Below are 18501 nucleotides of genomic sequence, written 5' to 3' on the forward strand. Positions count from 1 at the left end.
TTAGAAAGAAATAGAGACAGAGAGAAAGGCAGACAGAAAGAGAGGGAGTATGGGCTGGAGAGATGGCTTAGCGGTTAAGGCACTTGCCTGAAAAGCCAAAGAACCCAGGCTCGATTCCCCACGACCCACATAAGCCAGATGCACAAGGTGGCACATGCAGCTGGAGTTTGTCTGCAGTGGCTGAAGGCTCTGGCACACCCATTCTCTCTCTCGATTTGCCTCTCTCTCTCTCTCTGTAACATATAAAATAAAACAAAGTTAAAAAAAAAAACAGAGAGAGAGAGAGAGAGTATGGACACGTACTCCTTTGTGCGTCTGGCTGCATGTAGATAGTGGGAACTCAAGTCTGGGCCATCAGGCTTTGTAAACAGCGCCTTTAACTGGTAAGCTCTCTCTCCAGCCCCAAACCACCGATTAAATCTCTGATTTTCATAAACATTTTTGCTGATAGTAGTCTGCATGGCAGTAGCAATCAGTGTGTAGGATTCCTATTCTCGGTCCCCTTCTTCCCACTGTATTTACTTTCTTTTCTAAAATATGTTTCGCTGGGTGTGGTGGCGCACACCTTTAATCCCAGCACTCGGGAGGCAGAGGTAGGAAGATCGCCATGAGTTCGAGACCACCCTGAAACTACTTAGTGAATTCCAGGTCAGCCTGGGCTAGAGTGCAACCTTACCTCAAAAAAAAAAAAGTTTTATTTTTATTTATTTTTTATTTATTTAGGAGAAAGAGAGAGAGAGAGAATGGGTGCACCACGGCATCCAACCACTAAAACAAACTCCAGACGCACATGCCACCTTGTACATCTATCTGGCTTACGTGGGTCCTGGGGAATTGAACCTGAGTCCTTTGGTTTTGCAGACAAGGGTCTTAACCACTAAGCCATCTCTCCAGGCATTCATTTACTTTCTTTCTTTTTTTTCATTTACATTCTTTTTTTAAAAATATTTTTTGTTCATTTTTATTTATTTATTTGAGAGTGACAGAGAGAAAGACAGATAGAGGGAGAGAGAGAGAGAATGGGCGAGCCAGGGCTTCCAGCCACTGCAGACGAACTCCAGACGCATGCGCCCCCTTGTGCATCTGGCTAACGTGGGACCTGGGGAACCAAGCCTCGAACCGGGGTCCTTAGGCTTCACAGGCAAGCACTTAACCGCTAAGCCATCTCTCCAGCCCTCATTTACTTTCTTTATGACTGACTAAATAAGAGATAAAATGTTCAAGGACAGGAGTGGGAAGATGGCTCAGCAGTTAAAGGCACTTGCTTGCAAAGCCAGAATGTGAGTGATTTTGATGTTTGTGATCTTCTTATAGTTAGGATGTCTGGGCATGGCAGCACACGCCTTTAATCTCAGCACTCTGGAGACTGAGGTAGGAGGATCACTGTGAGTTTGAGGTCAGCCTGAGACTATGGATTCCGGGTCCGCCTGGGCCAGAGTGAGACCCTACCTCAAAAAATAGACAAAAATTTTAAAAAGAGTTAGGATGGCTACAAGTTAGCAGATGATTCTCTTTTCTGCATTCCTTAGCAAGCTCTGTGCCTAGGCTTCAGTTCTCTGAGTGCATGATCTTAGGGCACAGTTGGTTTTCCCATGGAAAGATCATGTCTGCCTGTCAGAGACTGGAGACGTGAAATCCAGGGCACCTGGAGATGGCTCTGTCACAGGCCCTTTCTCATTGCTTGGCCACCACCAGAGGATGGATAGGGTGTGCTAGACTCTCCAGCTTGCCTTGTAATTCTTTTTTTTTTTTTTTAACATATTTTTATGTAGAGAGGGAAAATGGGGGAGGGTAGTAATGAATGCATCAGGGCCTCTTACCACTGCAAATGAACTCCAGATGTATGTGCCACTTAGTGCATCTGGCTTCACATGGGCACCGGGGGATCGAACCCAGGCTGCCAAGCTTTACAAGCAAGCACCTTTGGTGGCTGGGTCACCTCTTCAGCCCCCTCTTGCTTTAGAATTCTTGTCCTTGGTTGAATCCTCAGGGTGCCGACTTACTCCCCCCCTCCCCCCCCGGGGACCCGCTCTGGGAGTGGGGCTGGCTACGAGGTAGCATTAGATTGCCATCCTCTTACCTTTGTGACTGTCACCAAAGAAAGATCATGGAAAAAATAACCCCAGAGAAACTATTGAAGACATTAGAAAAAAAAAAAAAACAAACATAAAGACAAGCTGTGTTGGATTTAGAAATATTTATAGGGCCCGTCTTTTACTTTTATAGAAAAACCACTTAATAAATATTTTGCCAGGATGCGGAGGACTACAATGCAGGGGCAGAGGGAGGACTTCAAGGTGCTTAACCCTCAACTCATCAGACTTGTTCTCTGCAGAAGATCTTCACATTTTGCAGAGAGAGAGAGCATCCTTACCCGCACAAACCAATGCTAACCTTGGCAGGGACACGTCAGTACGTCGAGGACCAGTGACAGCGGTCCTTGATGACCTGAAGCAGCGGCCTCTTAAATGTGAGGAAGATGACAGTGCCAGCCACCAGCAGGGTGAGACAGCTGGGCAGAATGAGCACGAGGTACAGCAGGCCCGTGTCCACCTGCCCCCACTTACAGTCCTGAAACTTGCCCCTAGGAAGCTCCGTCACACGAATGACCCTGGAGGACAGGTTGCAAGTGACCATCGCCAAGTCGGCAACAGTGTTTAAGTGCTCCAGGGACCCCCATCCCTCCACCCCACAGCAGTCGTATGGATTCTGGCTCAGGTAGATGGCATGCAGACCCAGCAGCAGCGGCTCGGAGGCGGCCCTCTGGGGCAGGGCGGTGAGAGCGTTCCTGCGGAGGTCCAGCGTCCGCAGGGCCAAGCTGCCCCGGAACCTGGGGAAGCTGGTCAAGGAATTGCCTGACAGATCCAAGTCCCGCAGATTGCTAAAACCAGAGAACTCCAGGTCCCTGAAGCCAGAACTGAGGCCCACGTTCCTCAGGGACAGAACCTGTAATGTGGGGGCAACGTCCTGCAGAGGGCGGAGGCTCCCATTTAGGATCCCCCAGTTGCTGGACAGGTCTAAGTGGGTGAGGGCAGTCCCCTGAAATGAGTAATCCCCTAAGGCCCTCAAACCACAGCCCTCCAGAGACAGGCTCCTCAAGGAGGCCAGGTTTCTGAAATCCACACAGTTGGGGGCCTCCGTAGGGTCTGGGGGAGCCGGGCGGGGACAGAGTGAGATCCGATTGTGGCTCAGGTCAATGGTAGTGATGTTGGTGGCGCTGGCAAAGAGGCCAGCGGGGACCCCCAGAAGCTGGTTGGAGCTCAGGTTGAACAGGCGCAGGTTCTCCAGGCAGCCGGCCAGCCCGGGTGCCAGGCGCAGCTCCACCAGCTGGTTGTGGCTCAGGTCCAACTCGGTGAGCACCCCTGGGGGCTCCCGCTCGCGGATGTGGAGCCTCACCAGGCAATTCTGGTTGAGGTTCAGGTGGGAAAGGAAAGGTATTTTCTTCAGGAAGCCGTCTGGCAGATGATGGAACTGGTTCTGGCTCATGTCCAGGAAGCGCACGGCTGACAGGTCGCTGGAGGCGAACTCCTCCCAGAGGTCCACCGTGGTGACGTTGGTCACGTTGCCATCCACCAGCAGGAACTGGGCCACCATCTCCCGAGGGGACGAGGTGTTGTACAGGTCTCTGTAGAAACCCATGTTGTTGTCCCGGAGCAGGAGGGTATGCAACTTGCTGCACTGGGGTAGCAGAGGGAAGAACAGCAGCTGGTTGTGGGACAAGTCCAGCACCTCCAGCTCAAAGGCCACCTCGGCCCTGGCGGCCAGGAACCACTCCAGGCTGTTGTAGCTGACGTTGAGGAAGCGCAGCTGGGTGAGGCTGAAGTCCACGACGCACGGGAGGTTGTTGTAGGCCAGGTTGAGGTTGCTGAGCGCCGGCAAGCCATCAAAAGCGCCGGCCTCGATCTCGAAGATGTAGTTGCTCTGCAAATCCAGCTCCCGCAGGCGCTGCAGGCCCTCGAAGACCGACTCATCCAGCCTCATGACCGCGTTCCTCGCCAGGGACACGGCCTCCAGGGCGGGGAGGTTCCGAAGCATCAGGGCAGCCATGTCCTCCGTCAAGGAGTTGCCCGACAGGTCGAGGGTCCGCAGCCCCGGCAGCGTGCGCAGAGCCGCCGCCGTCTCCCTGTGGTCCGCGGACAGGCGGTTGTCCGCCAGGCCCAGGCTGAGCAAGCGGCGCTGCATCCCGAAAGCGCGGCGGCCCACGCGCTCCAAGTGGCACCTTTGCAGGCTGAGCGTCTCCAGGAGCGGGTAGGGCTGCAGCGAGTGATTCCACAGGGTCTTCAGGGGGTTGGCATCCAGCATGAGCGTCTGAGAATGGGGTGGCAAGCCGCTGGGCACCGAGGCCAGGTTCTGTCCTCGGCAGTCAACAACTCCACCTACCTAGGTCACCCCCCCCCAAAAAAAAAGATAAAAAATAAAAATAACAGGGGTCAGTGGGGAGGGCATGTCTGAAGTGAAGGCTCATGCTAAGAAATGTAGTTCATTTATCAAACTGTCCCTGTAACCACTAAGAATGATCCTAGAGATTGATTATTGTTAATATAGTCATCATCTGGTTTTGTTTTAAATGTTTTTATTTATCTGACATGGAGAGAGAGAGAGAATGAGAAGTGGGCACTAAGAATGATCCTAGAGATTGCTTATTGTTACTACAAGCATCATCTGATTTTAAAATGTTTTCATTTATCTGACAGAGAAGAGAGTGGCCTCTAGCCACTAAAAAACGAACTCCAGATGCATGCACCACTTTGTGCATCTGGATTCCCATGGGCACTGAAGAATTGAACCCAGGCCACCAATCTTTGCAGGCAAGTGCCTTTAACAACTGAGCCACCTGCCCAGCCCTTCATCATCTCATTTTGAAGCCAAGGATTGAATCCAGGGCCTCGGGCATGCTCAGCACACATTCAACCATTGAGCCACGTACTTGACTGAGAGCTAGCTTTCTTTTCTTCAAGGTAGGGTCTCACTCTAGCCCAGGTGAACCTGGAACTCACTCTGTAGTCCCAGGCTGGCCTCAAACTCAGAGCGATCCTCCTACCTCTGCCTCCCAAATGCTGGGATTAAAGGTGTGCACTACCACACCCAGAATGAGATAACAATTTTTTCTTGGGGGGGGGGATTTTGAAGTAGGGTCTCACTCTAGCCCAGGCTGACCTGGAATTCAATATGTACTCTCAGGGTGGCTTTGAACTCATGGTGATCCTCCTACCTCTGCCTTCTGAGAGCCAGAGATAACAATTTTTAAAAAGGAAAATGCCTTCACCCTTTAAGTAATCAGCTAAGAGCTGAATTCCAAACCTCACTTAAAACACAAGATGTGAGCTGGACATGGTGGCCCACACCTTTAGTCCTAGTATTTGGGAGGTAGAGGTAGGAGGATCACCGTGAGTTCGAGGCCAGCCTGAGACTAGAGTGAATTACAGGTCAGCCTGGACTAAAGTGAAACCCTGCCTCAAACACACACACACACACACACACACACACACACACACACACACACACACAATGTGAAGTTAGGCATGGCGAATGAATGGCTGAGGCAGGAGAATCTCAAATTCAAGGCAGCCTGGGCCATACTGACCCTATCTCAAAACGAACACGCACAAACCCACAGAGATTAAAGAGCTGAATACCTTTTCATTAGTTGTGAAGAGGTAACAACTGCATATACAGTTTGGTTTGAGCCATGAGGACAGAGGAGCCCAGGATTTGAATACCACCACGTGCATGTATTTCCTGTGTGACTTTGGATAAATAATTTAGCCTAAATTTGTTACTTCTTCTAAAACCTGGAGGTAAAAAATAGCTCCTAGTTCAGAGGGTTATTGTGAGATTAAAGCACTGGAAGGCTCTATCAAAGTGCCAGGCTCCCAGCAGGCACTTGGTAAATGGTCTCCCTTGCGCTGCTGTTGCTATGGCATGACACCCAAGTCTCTAAGAGGACCACCGCTCAACAACTGGCATCGCTATAGCAGCCGTATTTCACCCAAATAATTTTCCCTGGAGGCTCTCCTACATGCTGCACTGAGAGGGACTTTCTGTTGGATCAGCACCCTGGGTCTAGAGGGGACAAGTGAAGAGCCTCTGGTGATGCAGGGGCCAGAGCACAGCCATCTGAAGCCCTGTTCGGTGCTTTTCTTACTGCAATTGTTCATTTTAAGGAGCAGGCATGAATGCATTGCAGAAACCACACAAGCCAGGTTACTTTAAGTCGGCCCCATGATCAGCAAAACTGAGTCAGAAGAGCAATGTCTTTCCTTTCTATACCTTGGTCAGTGAAAAATGGCCAGTTACCTAAAGTTGTGAGCCCAATCCCCAGGGACAATGCAGCAGGGGAGAAACATCCCCAAGAAGAAGCAGCAGGCCAGGTTTTGAGTTGACACTTAAGTATGAACATCGGCTCTGAGTCTGATCAGCATTGAGAAGCTAATCTTTTACACATCAAGTTCAACATCTGATTTCTACTTTTGAGGCAGGGTCTCACTCTAGCCCAGGCTGACCTGGAATTCACTCTGTAGTCTCAAGCTGGCCTCAAACTCACGGAGCGTCACCTACCTCAGCTTCCTGAGTGCTGGGACTTAGCGGTGTGTGCCACCATGCCCAGCCAAAACTGACTATTAAAATCAAACCTTTCGGGCTGGAGGGACGGCTTCACGGTTAAGGCGTTTACCTGCAAAGCCAAAGGATCCCAGTTCAATTCCCCAGGACCAACGTTAGCCAGATGGACAAGGGGGCGCACGCATCTGGAGTTCGTTTGCAGTGGCTAGAGGCCCTGTTTTTTCTCTCTCTCTCTCCCTCCCTCCCTCCCTTTTTCTCTGTCAGATAAATAAATAAATACCTTCCAATAACTAAAAATTGATGCTACATTAAAAGATAGAAAATGGGGCTGGAGGGGCTGGAGAGATGGCCTAGCAGCTAAGGTACTTGCCTGTGGAGCCTAAGGACCCATGATCAACTCTCCAAGTCCTACATAAGCCAGATGCACAAAGTGACACAAGCGTACAAGGTTGCACATGTGCACATGCACACACGGGGGCACACACGTCTGGAGTTCGATCGCAGTGACTGGAGGCCCTGGTGCACAGTTCTCTCTCACTCTTCTCTCTCACATAAAAAAATAAAAAAGGCTAGTCTGTTGGGCTTGCCTCAAAAAAAGAAAATGATGTGGATCCTAGCTACAGATGACTGGGCTTCTGCGTGAGAATGAAAATACTTAGTAGCAGAGGCCAGTAAGTTAAAAAGGAGACATAAAGGGAAGAGAAAGGAAGGGAGGAGGATACTTAATAGGTTGATATTGTATATATGCAAGTACAATGATTGAGATGGGGAGGTAATATGATGGAGAATGGAATTTCAAAGGGGAAAGTGGGGGGGGGGAGGGAGGGAATTAACATGGGATTTTTTTTTTTATAATCATGGAAAATGCTAATAAAAATTTAAAAAAAAAGAAAATGAAAATCTTCACTAATCTCTTAGTAGTGTTCTAACTTTTTCTTTTTTGGGGGGTCAAGGGTTTTGAGGTAGGGTCTCACTCTGGTCCAGGCTGACCTGGACTTAACTATGTAGTCTCAGGGTGGCCTCGAACTCACGGAGATTCTCATACCTCTGCCTCCTGAGTGCTGGGATTAAAGGTGTGCGCCACCACACCCAGCTAGTTTTCTAACTTTTCTTGAGGAATGAATATAGTAGCATGATTATAGTGTATAGTATATGTAAAACACATTTATTATGCTAAAAACATTAGCTGTTATTACTAGTATGCTCTAATTAATTAATATCCCCATTGTAGAGCATATGAGGTTTTTTTTTAATTTTAGCATTGACATTACAATGAACTTGTTAGGTTCCTTCCACACACTCACAATACCCTAAAAAAATCCACTGAATTATTTTTATTATTTATTTATTTATTTATTTATTTTCAGGAAGGGGCCTTACTCTAGCCTAGGCTGATCTGGAACCCACTCTAGTTCCAGGCTGGCCTCAAATTCACAGCAATCCTCTTGCCTCTGCCTCCCAAGTACTGGGATTAAAGGCATGTACCACCATACCCAACCCACTGAATTTTTACTGGAATTACAGTGGGATGGATTAATTTGTGGTGAACTTCCACTTTTAAAAATAAGATTTATTTTCCTCAATGGAACCAGCCTAACTGTCCCTCAACTGATGAGAGGATAATGAAGATGTGGCACATTTACACAATGGAGTTCTACTAGCAGTAAAAAAAAAAAAAATGAAGTTATAAAAATTTTAGGAAAATGGATGGATCTGCAAAGGATTATACTTAGTGAGGTAACCCAGGCACAGACAGCCAAATGTCACATGTTGTCTCTCATATGTGGATCCTGGCTATAAATGATTGGACTTCTATGTGAGTAGGAAGAAAACTCAGAGGCCAATAAGCTACAAAGGGGACATAAAGGGAATAGAAAGGGAGGGAAGGGGAACTTAATAGTATGGTATTGTATATATGTAAGTAGGACAGATTAATGGGGGATAGAAAGGCCTAAGTGAGGTCAGGAGAAGAGATTGAGTAAAGGGAAGGTGGAGGGAGTGGTAATCAAAATCTAAGAGGATATAAATAAGTCATATGGAAACCTACTTTTTTGGACAATGAAACACCCAGAAGCCATATGTTGTTACTAGAAAATTTTCAGTGCCAGGGATAGGATACCTTCCAGTGAGTTGTTGGCCAGGGATGTCCCTGATGCCCCCAAAATATTACAGGCCATTGCCAAGGATCTTGGTTTCCCAGGAATAATTAGTAAGACCCTATTGCTGAAGACTCCACATACTTGGGCTGCAAGGTCACTGAGAAACCCTGCTGGAGCTGAGCTGAAAACCTCCTCCATGTAGACCAGCTGACAGAGAGCTGGAAGAAGCCATTCTGCATGCAGCTCAATGGGAGAAAGAGAAATCACCAGTGAAGATACTCAACAGTGGACACTGCAAGCCTTATATTTGGCCAGCCAGGCCAAATGAGCCAATGGGTACATCTGTTATGGGGGACACTAACTGCCCTCTAATTTGACTAGAGACCCACTCCATGGGAGGGAATACATCTCTGATACTGAAAACCTACAACAGGGATAGTCATGAGCCCTAGGGGTGTAACCTCTGCTGCTGTCTAGCTAAATGTATATATATGCTCACCAAACTGCCCAGTAAGCACTTCTCTTAATGTTCATACCCATATATTAATGCTACTCTCACTTTTGACTGGAGAAGTTTCTCTTTTCAGATAGTAGTGACCTTGGGATGACTCAGAAGGTGTCATGGTGCTGAGAAGAAGTGGCAGAGGAGTGCTCAGCACTGCAATATCTCTATCACACCTTCCAAGGCTCAGGGTCCATTGCTGAAGAGGTGGTAGAAAGAATTTAAGGGCCAAAGGAAGGGTAGGACTCCTTACAACGTGTTCCTCCAGACACAAAATGGCCTGGATATCCATGACCTCACAGCACCCGACACTACCTACATAAGACCATCATAACAGGAGGAAAGATGATAAAAATAAAAGAGAAACTGATGAGTGGGGGAAAGAGGATGATGAAGAGTGGAGTTTCAAAGGGGAAAGTGGGGGGATCATAGGTTATTTTCTACAATTATGGAAGTTGTCAATTAAAAATTTTTAAGCTTAAATAAGTAAATAGTAAAAATAAATTTATTTTCCACATTCAGAGACAAGGTGTATTTTTTTTCTTTAATTATAAAATGGGTGCCTTTAATCTCACCACTCAGGAGGCAGAGGTAGGAGGATCGCTATGAGTTCAAGGCTACCCTGAGATTACACAGTGAATTCCAGGTTAGCCTGGGCTAGAGTGAAACCCTGCCCCCCCCCCAAAAAAAAAACACAAAACAACAACAATAAAAAATTATTTATATCCAGGTGTGGTGGTGCATGCTTTTAATCCCAGCACTCAGGAGGCAGAGGTAGGGGGATTGCTGTGAGTTCAAGGCCACCCTGAGAATACATAGTGAATTCCAGGTCAGCCTGGGCTAGAATGAGACCCTACCTTGAAAAACCTGTGTGTGTGTGTGTGTGTGTGTGTGTGTGTGTGTGTGTGTGTGTGTGTGTATGGAGAGAGAGAGAGAGTGAGAGAGAGAGAGAGAGAGGAGGGAGAGAGAAACAGAATGGTCACACAAGGTCCTCATGCTGCTGCAGACAAACTCCAGATGCATGTGCCACTTTGTGTGTCTGGCTTTAATGTGGGTACTGGGGAAGCGAACCTGGGACAGCAGCTGGCTTTGCAAGCAAGTACTTTTAACCCCTAAGCCATCTCCCTAGTGAAGGTGAATAGGAGAAAGCTAGCTCTTTTTTAGGCAGTTTTAGTTAAATATTGCAGCCCAGAGAGAACCAAGAGATACCACCCCGCACGCCATCTTGCCCTGGCACAAGAACAGCAGAAAGGGAATTCGTGTTGATGGAGGAGACTGCTCTACATCAGCCCCTGCTGCCCAGTCCATCATGCTACCTAGACAGAAGGCCCTGGATGAGCTGGTCCAGGGATCCGCCCTCAGTCTACCAACCAATCCGGTTTTCCCCTTGTCTCTAAAGACGCCTGTCTTCTTCCTGTCACTGACTGCGCCCTGCTCTGCTCAGCCCTGCTTTGCTTCTCTGCTCATTAGGGCCCCAAGGACACACATCAGTCCAGCTTCCCCTCACCCAGCCTTCTTGGAGGGGGTGGGGGTGCCAGGAAGAGCATGAAACTGTTTCTTGGTATACATGGCTTTTCTGCTTGCCTCTGCTTTATGGTTTGGGGTAACTTCTCACTTCGATTACATACGTGATTTTCCTCGGGTCTCTGAATCTACCATGTGAGCATCTTTCTTACACTCCAAATGTACCACGTGGGTGCTCTCACCAGCTTTAGGCCCACTACCTGTTTAATTCCTTTAAACTCGAGGTAACCATGAGTATAACCCTCTTTATTACTCATTTCTCCTCTGACTTTCTTGATCCGTGCTTTAATATCTGTACCCCCCCACCTTTTTTTTTTTTTTTCCTTGAGCCTCGCCATTTGCCCTCCGAATTTCTCAAAGCACACGGGGCACATGCCATGGGCTTCTTCCCATTTCCCTGCACAAGCTCCGTGACTTGCAGCTTTACTCTAGCCTGTCTTTAAAAGCCTCAGTTTCGGGCTGGAGAGATGGCTTAGCGGTTAAGCGCTTGCCTGTGAAGCCCAAGGACCCCGGTTCGAGGCTCAGTTCCCCAGGTCCCACGTTAGCCAGATGCACAAGGGGGCGCACGCGTCTGGAGTTCGTTTGCAGAGGCTGGAAGCCCTGGCGCGTCCATTCTCTCTCTCTCCCTCTATCTGTCTTTCTCTCTGTGTCTGTCACTCTCAAATAAATAAATTAAAAATAAAATAAAATAAAAGCCTCAGTTTCTCTTAAGTCCACATGCTTGCGGCTCTACTCCACTTTTTTTCCCCCAAAAACTTCAATTTCTTTTAAATGAACTTGATAAACTATGCGGTGTTTCCACCTGACAGCATGTTTCCTAAAGCCCACAATTTGTGATTTTTTTTTTCCCTAAATAAACTTGATCATTCATAATTTAGCCTCCTTGAATCCATCTTCATCAATTCTTTGTTAAAGGTGGAATAAAAACCCAAAACTTGGGCTGGAGAGATGGCTTAGTGGTTAAGCGCTTGCCTGTGAAGCCTAAGGACCCCGGTTCGAGGCTCGGTTCCCCAGGTCCCACGTTAGCCAGATGCACAAGGGGGCGCATGCGTCTGGAGTTCGTTTGCAGTGGCTGGAGGCCCTGGCGCGCCCATTCTCTCTCTCTCCCTCTATCTGTCTTTCTCTCTGTGTCTGTCACTCTCAAATAAATAAATAAATAAATAAACCCAAAACTTGGGGGCTCATAAATTCTGGAAGAACCTCAAAATCCTGCATCACTGGCTTAAGGTATATTTGCTCCATGATGACTCTGGAAAGTGCTGTGACCAGGGACTTTCCTCCACCTGCAAGGGACCCTGTTCTGTCACAACTGCTGTAATCAAAGAGGTCAGACCTTTATATTTCCTAAGGTGCCGCAAAGGGCCACATGATCACCAGAGCCCTAGAAAAACCTTACCATGCCCACTTCATCTTCATGTCAAAATGGCTAATGCAATAGGAAGTACCTAGACTCTCAAATCCTTAGTTCTCTAATCATAAGACCCAGAGGAAATTCAGTCTTTGGGCTTCCTGGTAATTGAGTCTCCTACCATCAGGCAGAGGCTAGCTTGAGCCCCGAAAAAGTGACCAAAGAATTCTTACTGTATTCCCTTCTCTTCCTGTGCCTGGAAACCCTTGAAGAGTTATTGTGATGTTAGTCTGTTGTTGCCTCTGTAAGGAAATGGTGAGGTAAAATGTAGCAAAGAGTAATAACAATACAACAATGAAAAGAGGGAAAACAAGGGTACTCACTACATTACCAGCGCTTAACATGGATTGCCTCATTCAATTGTCAGCAGCATTGACAGGATCCCATGTAAACAATGCTGGCCTCACACTCACTAATAGCCCAGGCTGGCCTTGAACTCCTGATTCGCCCACCACCACCTACTGAATGCTGAGCTGACAGGCATACAACACCATGCCTAGCAGATATTATTCCCTCTTTATTTTAGAGGAAGAAACTATGGCACAGCCTGGCTCCAATGTCACCAGCTAATCTGGTAGGATTGCAGTTGAAATCTGGCCTGTCTGGCTGGTGACCCATATGCCATCCTGAAGTGTCCGGTAACACAGTGACAAAAGGTCCTACAAGATGCTCAGAACCATGGTAGCTACCAACTTTGATATTAGTTAGCTTTAAGAATCTGTTTTGTTTTGTTTGAGGTAGGGTCTCACTCTAGCCCAGGCTGACCTGGAATTCAGTATGGAGTCTCAGGGTAGCTTTGAACTGGTTCTCCTACCTCTGTCTCCCGAGTGTTGAGATTAAAGGCGTGCTCCACCATGCCCTGCAAGAATATTCTTTTTTTTTTTTTTAAAGAATATTCTTTCTAGCTGGGCGTGGTGGTGCACGCCTTTAATCCCAGCACTCGGGAGGCAGAGGTAGGAGGATTGCCATGAGTTCGAGGCCACCCTGAGACTCCATAGTGAATTCCAGGTCAGCCTGGGCCAGAGTGAGACCCTACCTGGAAAAACCAAAAAAAAAAAAAAAAAGAAGAATATTCTTTCTCCAACACCAAACACACTTGAAAGTAAACATTAAATTAACCCTGGGGCTAGAAAGATGGGTCTGTGGTTAAAGGCACTTGCATACAAAACCTAATGGCCTGGGTTTGAATCCCCAGAACCCATGTAAAGCCAGATGCACAAAGTGGTACATGCATCTGGAGTTCATTTGCAGTGGCAGGAGACCCCTGGCATGCCCATTCTCTCTCTCTTTCTTTCAAAGTCAATAAACAATTTTTTTTTTTTAAAGAAGCCAGGCTGGGCATGGTGGTGCACGCCTTTAATCCCAGCACTTGGGAGGCAATGGTAGGAGAATCACCATGAGTTTGAGACCACTCTGAGAGTACATAGTGAATATCCAGGTCAGCCTGAGCCAGAGTGAAACCCGATTGGGGAGAAGAAGAAGAAGTTGGGGTGAGCATGGTGGCGCACGCCTTTAATCCCAGCACTCAGGAGGCAGAGGTAGGAGTATTGCTATGAGCTCAAGGCCAACTAGAGACTACATAGTGAATTCCAGGACAGCCTAGGGCTAGCGTGAGACCCTACTTTGAAAAACCAGAAGGCCCTGAAACACCCATTCTGTCTCTTTCTACCTCTCTCTCTCTTGGTCTCTCTCCTTGCAAAGAAATAAGTAATATTTTAAAAAGAAAAGATGTGTTAACCCTGATTTTCAATTTGTCTTCCAGTGCCTGGTTTATCACGGGGCTTAAGGAATGTTAAGAAGTATGTGTGTGTCAAGCAGACTTTTGATAACACTCAGTTGTAGACAAAGGGGAACATTTCTGGAAATGCGCAGAATTATGAGCCAAGGCTATTTCTACCTACAGGCTGGAAGCCCTCAGAAGGCAGCTGTGAGGGCTCAGGAAGCCTCTCTGGAACCTTCTCAAGTTCATGGCCTGGTCAAGGGCGCTGCTCAGCACTGCAGCCCGAGGCTCATGACCTCTGCGTGTGGAAGCATCTGCTGTGGGCTCACACACAAAGTCACAGGCAGGGCTTCTTCTCCACCACTGGCGGCCCTCCCTCATGATTCTGTACCCCCAGTGGTGCTCAGTAATCCAGATGTGTAACCAGTATTCTTGCTCCAGGTGGCTGACCTAGGGTCTGTCTGTGGGGCCTTCTGTCTTCCGCAGTAATGACAGTGGGGGCACAAGGCGCTTGGCCTTCCCCAGTCACCGTCTTGAAGACCTGTGACTGAAAAGCAGAGCGCACATTGCATCAGGCTCAGCATGTACAGACCGAGTCAGATGTGTTCACGCCTGCTCCTTAATGACTGACAATCGGGAGAGATGGCTTAGTGGTGAAGGCGCTCGCCTGCGAAGACTAAGGACCCAGGTTCAATTCTCCAGGTCCCACATAAGCCAGAGGCACGTGGTGGTGCATGCGTCTAGAGTCCATGTGCAGTGGCTAGAGGCCCTGGTGTACCCATTCTCTCCCTCTCCCTCTCTCTCTCTCTCTGCAGCTAATAGATAAATAAAAATAAAATATTTTAAAAAATATTTTTAAGGCTGGGCATGGTGGTGCATACCTTTAATCTCAGCACTTGGGAGGCAGAGGTAGGAGGATCACCATGAGTTTGAGGCCATCTTGAGACTACACAGTTAATTCCAGGTCAGCCTGGACCAGAGTGAGACCCTACCTCGAAAAACTAAAATATATATATATATAGATATATAATTTTTTTTAATTTTTTTTGTTCATTTTTTATTTATTTATTTGAGAGCGACAGACATAGAGAGAAAGACAGATAGAGGGAGAGAGAGAGAATGGGCGTGCCAGGGCCTCCAGCCACTGCAAACGAACTCCAGATGCGTGCACCCCCTTGTGCATCTGGCTAACGTGGGACCTGGGGAATCGAGCCTCGAATGGGGGTCCTTAGGCTTCACAGGCAAGCACTTAACCGCTAAGCCATCTCTCCAGCCCATATTTTTTTTTTTTAAGAGTAAGCAAGCTCTGAACACCCAATGGGCTGGACTAATAAACCTCAAGGTCTGCCAACAGTGACACACCTCCTTCATCAAGGCTCTACCTCCTAAATTGCTACCAGCTGGTGTCCAAGTATTCAAAACACATGAAGCTTGGGCTGAGGAGATGGCTCAGTGGTTAAAGGTACCGGCTGATAAAGCCTGACAGTCTGGATTTGACTCACTACTACATATAAAGCCAGATGCACCAGATGATGGCACATGCATCTGGAGTTCATCTGCAGTGGCCAGAGGCCCTGACGTGCTCTCTCTCTCTCTCTCTCTCTCTCTCTCTCTCTCTCTCTCTCTGTGTGTGTGTGTGTGTGTTTGTGTGTGTATGTGTGTGTGTGTAATAAATAAATAAACAGTAAGCTTAATGACTGACAATCCTCAGCTTTCCAAGCAAATCTTGTCAGGACAGGGACAAAGACAAGTCAGAGTTCAAGGGGAAACTCACCACCTTGCAACCTGCTTGGGAAGCTGCAGTGGTTAGCCCACTTCTGTTCCTCCATTCCATGGTCAGGAAGTGTACACTCAGGCACAGCCAAAGAGGCAGCACCTCCATCTCAAGCCTGGCACTGTGGACAGAGAAGAAGCGAGTGAGGCAGGACATCCGGGAAGGCTGTTTGGTGCAGGATAGGAGCCAGCGCTTAGCCAACACTTTCAACCTTTCACTGAAACAAGCACAAGAACTCTCTCTCTTTTTTTTTTTTTTTTTTTTTTTTTTTGAGGTAGGGTCTCACTCTAGGTCAGTCTGACCCGGAATTCACTATGTCATCTCAGGGTGGCCTTGAACTCCTAGCGATCGATCCTCTTACCTCTGCCTCCCGAGTGCTGGGATTAAAAGCGTGCGCCACCATGCCCAGCTCACAGGAACTCATTTTTGTTTTACCTGCACCCTAGAGAAGACAGGTGGCTGAATTCTGCACCCCCAAAGAACTCAGGACAGGAGAAGCAAAGGACTCCAGTTACCAGGTCTAAAGTCACCAGGTGTTTCAATGCTCTGCCATTCTAGTTTTCCTCCCTCCAGCTCAACCCAGTCCGATGTCTGCACAAACTCAAGAGTAAAATGCCCTGACTAAATAAACAGAGGGTGAGCTAGAAGCGAAACTGTGGCCTTTGGAGCCATAGCATTACTAATCATGTTGCTGACATAAAACTTTAGAAAAGTGTAGATCTCAATGGTCAATAACTCATTTCATAGATCTTTGTTTAAAAAAAAAGTGATTTTGTTTTTTTTTTGGGGGGGGGTTGGTTTTTCCAGGTAGGGTCTCACTCCAGGCTGACCTGGAATTCATTCTGTAGTCTCAGGGTGGCCTGGAACTCACAGCAATCCACCTACTTCTGCCTCCTGAGTGCTGGGATTAAAGGCATGGGCCACCATACTCACCCCAGCTTCTTCTTCTTCTCCCCCCCGCCCCACTTCCCAAGGTAGGTTTCCTCTGCCTCCTACATCTGGCTTGATTTTAGTCTTTTTGCTAGAATATGGAATGCAAGTTGAGAGGAAAATAAAAGTTATCATCTTCATATGTAAAGAAGATGCCTGCTGGGCGTGGTGGCACACGCCTTCAATCCCAGCACTTGGGAGGCTACGTTAGGAGGATCACCATAAATTCAAAGTCAGCCTTGAGCAAGATCCTACCTCAAAACAAAGAAAGCTTCCTGATGAAGCTTAGTTAGTTTACCTGCCCTCTTGCCCAGCCAGTGCTCACAGAACAACAGTTATCAGAAGGCTTAAAATTATACATATGCCAACAGAATTTTCAAATGAAGAGGAACCATAATATAACACCACCATCACATTTCTATAGGGGACAGGCGACCACCACCCAGGGGTAAATAATATTGGCCCACCCGAGGTTCCAGTGGCAAGAGCTGAGCTCAGACCCAACTCTCCTTCCTTGAGCTCCAGGGTGATTAACTAGGTACCTTTCTTCCCTCTAGGTACTGTTGCATTGACCATCTTCCCAAAAGAGCAGAAAGCCCGCAGGCATCCCCTCCTACCTCCATGCACCTCAGAATGCAAAGCAAGTGCTTGGCTTGGCATTCCACCTGCCTGTCCTCACCTGGAGCCCCCCAGGAAGGAGCACACAGTTCAGCTCTTTAGTCTCCTCCTGGGCCAGCAAGTCACACCTCCTCACCCATTCCTTGCCACTCACAGACCTTCCTGTTGACCCATCTAGGCACCTTCACTTCTTCCTCTTGCCCTTTTCTTTTTAAAAATCTTTTATTTATTCATTTATTTGAGAGAGAGAGAAAGGGACAGATGGAGAGAAAGTGAGAATGGGCACACCAGGGCCTCCAGCCACTGCGAAGGAACTCCAGACGAGTGCGTCCCCTTGCGCATCTGGCGTACGTGCGGTCCTGGGGAACTGAACCGGGGTCCTTGGGCTTCTCAGGCAAATGCCTTAACCACTAAGCCATCTTTTTTTCCAGCTCCTCTTCACCTCTTCTTCAAGTAAGTTTGCCCATCCTAAGTGGGTACTTTAACTTCCTGGTCAGATAGGAATGCTCACTGCTGAAAACCAGCTAATAGAAAAAACCAAGTGAGGGGCTGGAGAGATGGCTTAGCGGTTAAGCGCTTGCCTGTGAAGCCTAAGGACCCCGGTTCGAGGCTCGGTTCCCCAGGTCCCACGTTAGCCAGATGCACAAGGGGGCGCACGCGTCTGGAGTTCGTTTGCAGAGGCTGGAAGCCCTGGCGCGCCCATTCTCTCTCTCTCTCTCTCTATCTGTCTTTCTCTCTGTGTCTGTCGCTCTCAAATAAATAAATAAATAAAAATATTAAAAAAAAAAAGAAAGAAAGAAAAAGAAAAAAGAAAAAACCAAGTGAGACCACACCAAGAAGCCTCAGCCTTCTCTTGAGGCCAGGCGGGTTGTCCTTACCACAAAGGCTTTTCATCAGTTCTGGCTGGACACTGGGAATCTCTCCCAGACCTTCCTTCTGCTTCTGCACCTGTGCAGGCATTATTGCCTCATAGTAGGCACAAGGCACAGATGGGCCAACACAGAGCCATATGGGCTCCTGTCCTCAGTATTTTAACTTCCCAACACCCTCCTCCACCCCCAACACATACCTTAAAACCTCGGGATCACTGCCCACCTTGAGATAGGGCGGACGGAGCCAGACTTAGCAAATGCCAAGGAGAATAAAAAAAAGAAAAAAGAAAAAAGAAAAAAAAAGAAATTGTTTATCTGACATCACATTTCACTGCATGCCCTGGCATTTTAAAGCGGGGGAGGGGTGGAGAATGAGAATTGTTAACACAGTTCCTTCCTTCCTTTCTACTTCCTTTCACACGTGGGCAGCTACGTGCTGCTGTTGCCTGTGCGTTAGGAAACAGAATCTAGGTGTGCACAGGGCAAGAGCGCA

General features: G+C 47.7%; 1 protein-coding gene across 2 annotated transcripts; it reads right to left on the bottom strand.

Annotated features, from left to right (window-relative positions):
* Nucleotides 1-2178: 2178 nt before the first annotated feature.
* Nrros (negative regulator of reactive oxygen species) lies at nucleotides 2179-18220 on the bottom strand. 2 transcript variants are annotated; one of them, XM_045147774.1, is made up of 3 exons: nucleotides 18206-18220; nucleotides 15592-15709; nucleotides 2179-4380 (listed from the first exon to the last, which is right to left on the bottom strand). In XM_045147774.1, the coding sequence occupies exons 2-3, from the start codon at nucleotides 15694-15696 to the stop codon at nucleotides 2410-2412; spliced, it is 2076 nt and encodes a 691-aa protein (XP_045003709.1). In that variant the 5' UTR covers nucleotides 15697-15709; nucleotides 18206-18220; the 3' UTR covers nucleotides 2179-2409. The 2 variants fall into 2 exon arrangements, with proteins under 2 accessions (XP_045003709.1, XP_045003708.1); XM_045147773.1 differs by having other exon boundaries at nucleotides 15589-15709.
* Between the last annotated feature and the right edge of the window lie 281 nt (nucleotides 18221-18501).

The sequence above is a fragment of the Jaculus jaculus genome, chromosome 4, assembly GCF_020740685.1.
Source record: "Jaculus jaculus isolate mJacJac1 chromosome 4, mJacJac1.mat.Y.cur, whole genome shotgun sequence".
NCBI classification, from domain to species: Eukaryota; Metazoa; Chordata; class Mammalia; order Rodentia; family Dipodidae; genus Jaculus; species Jaculus jaculus.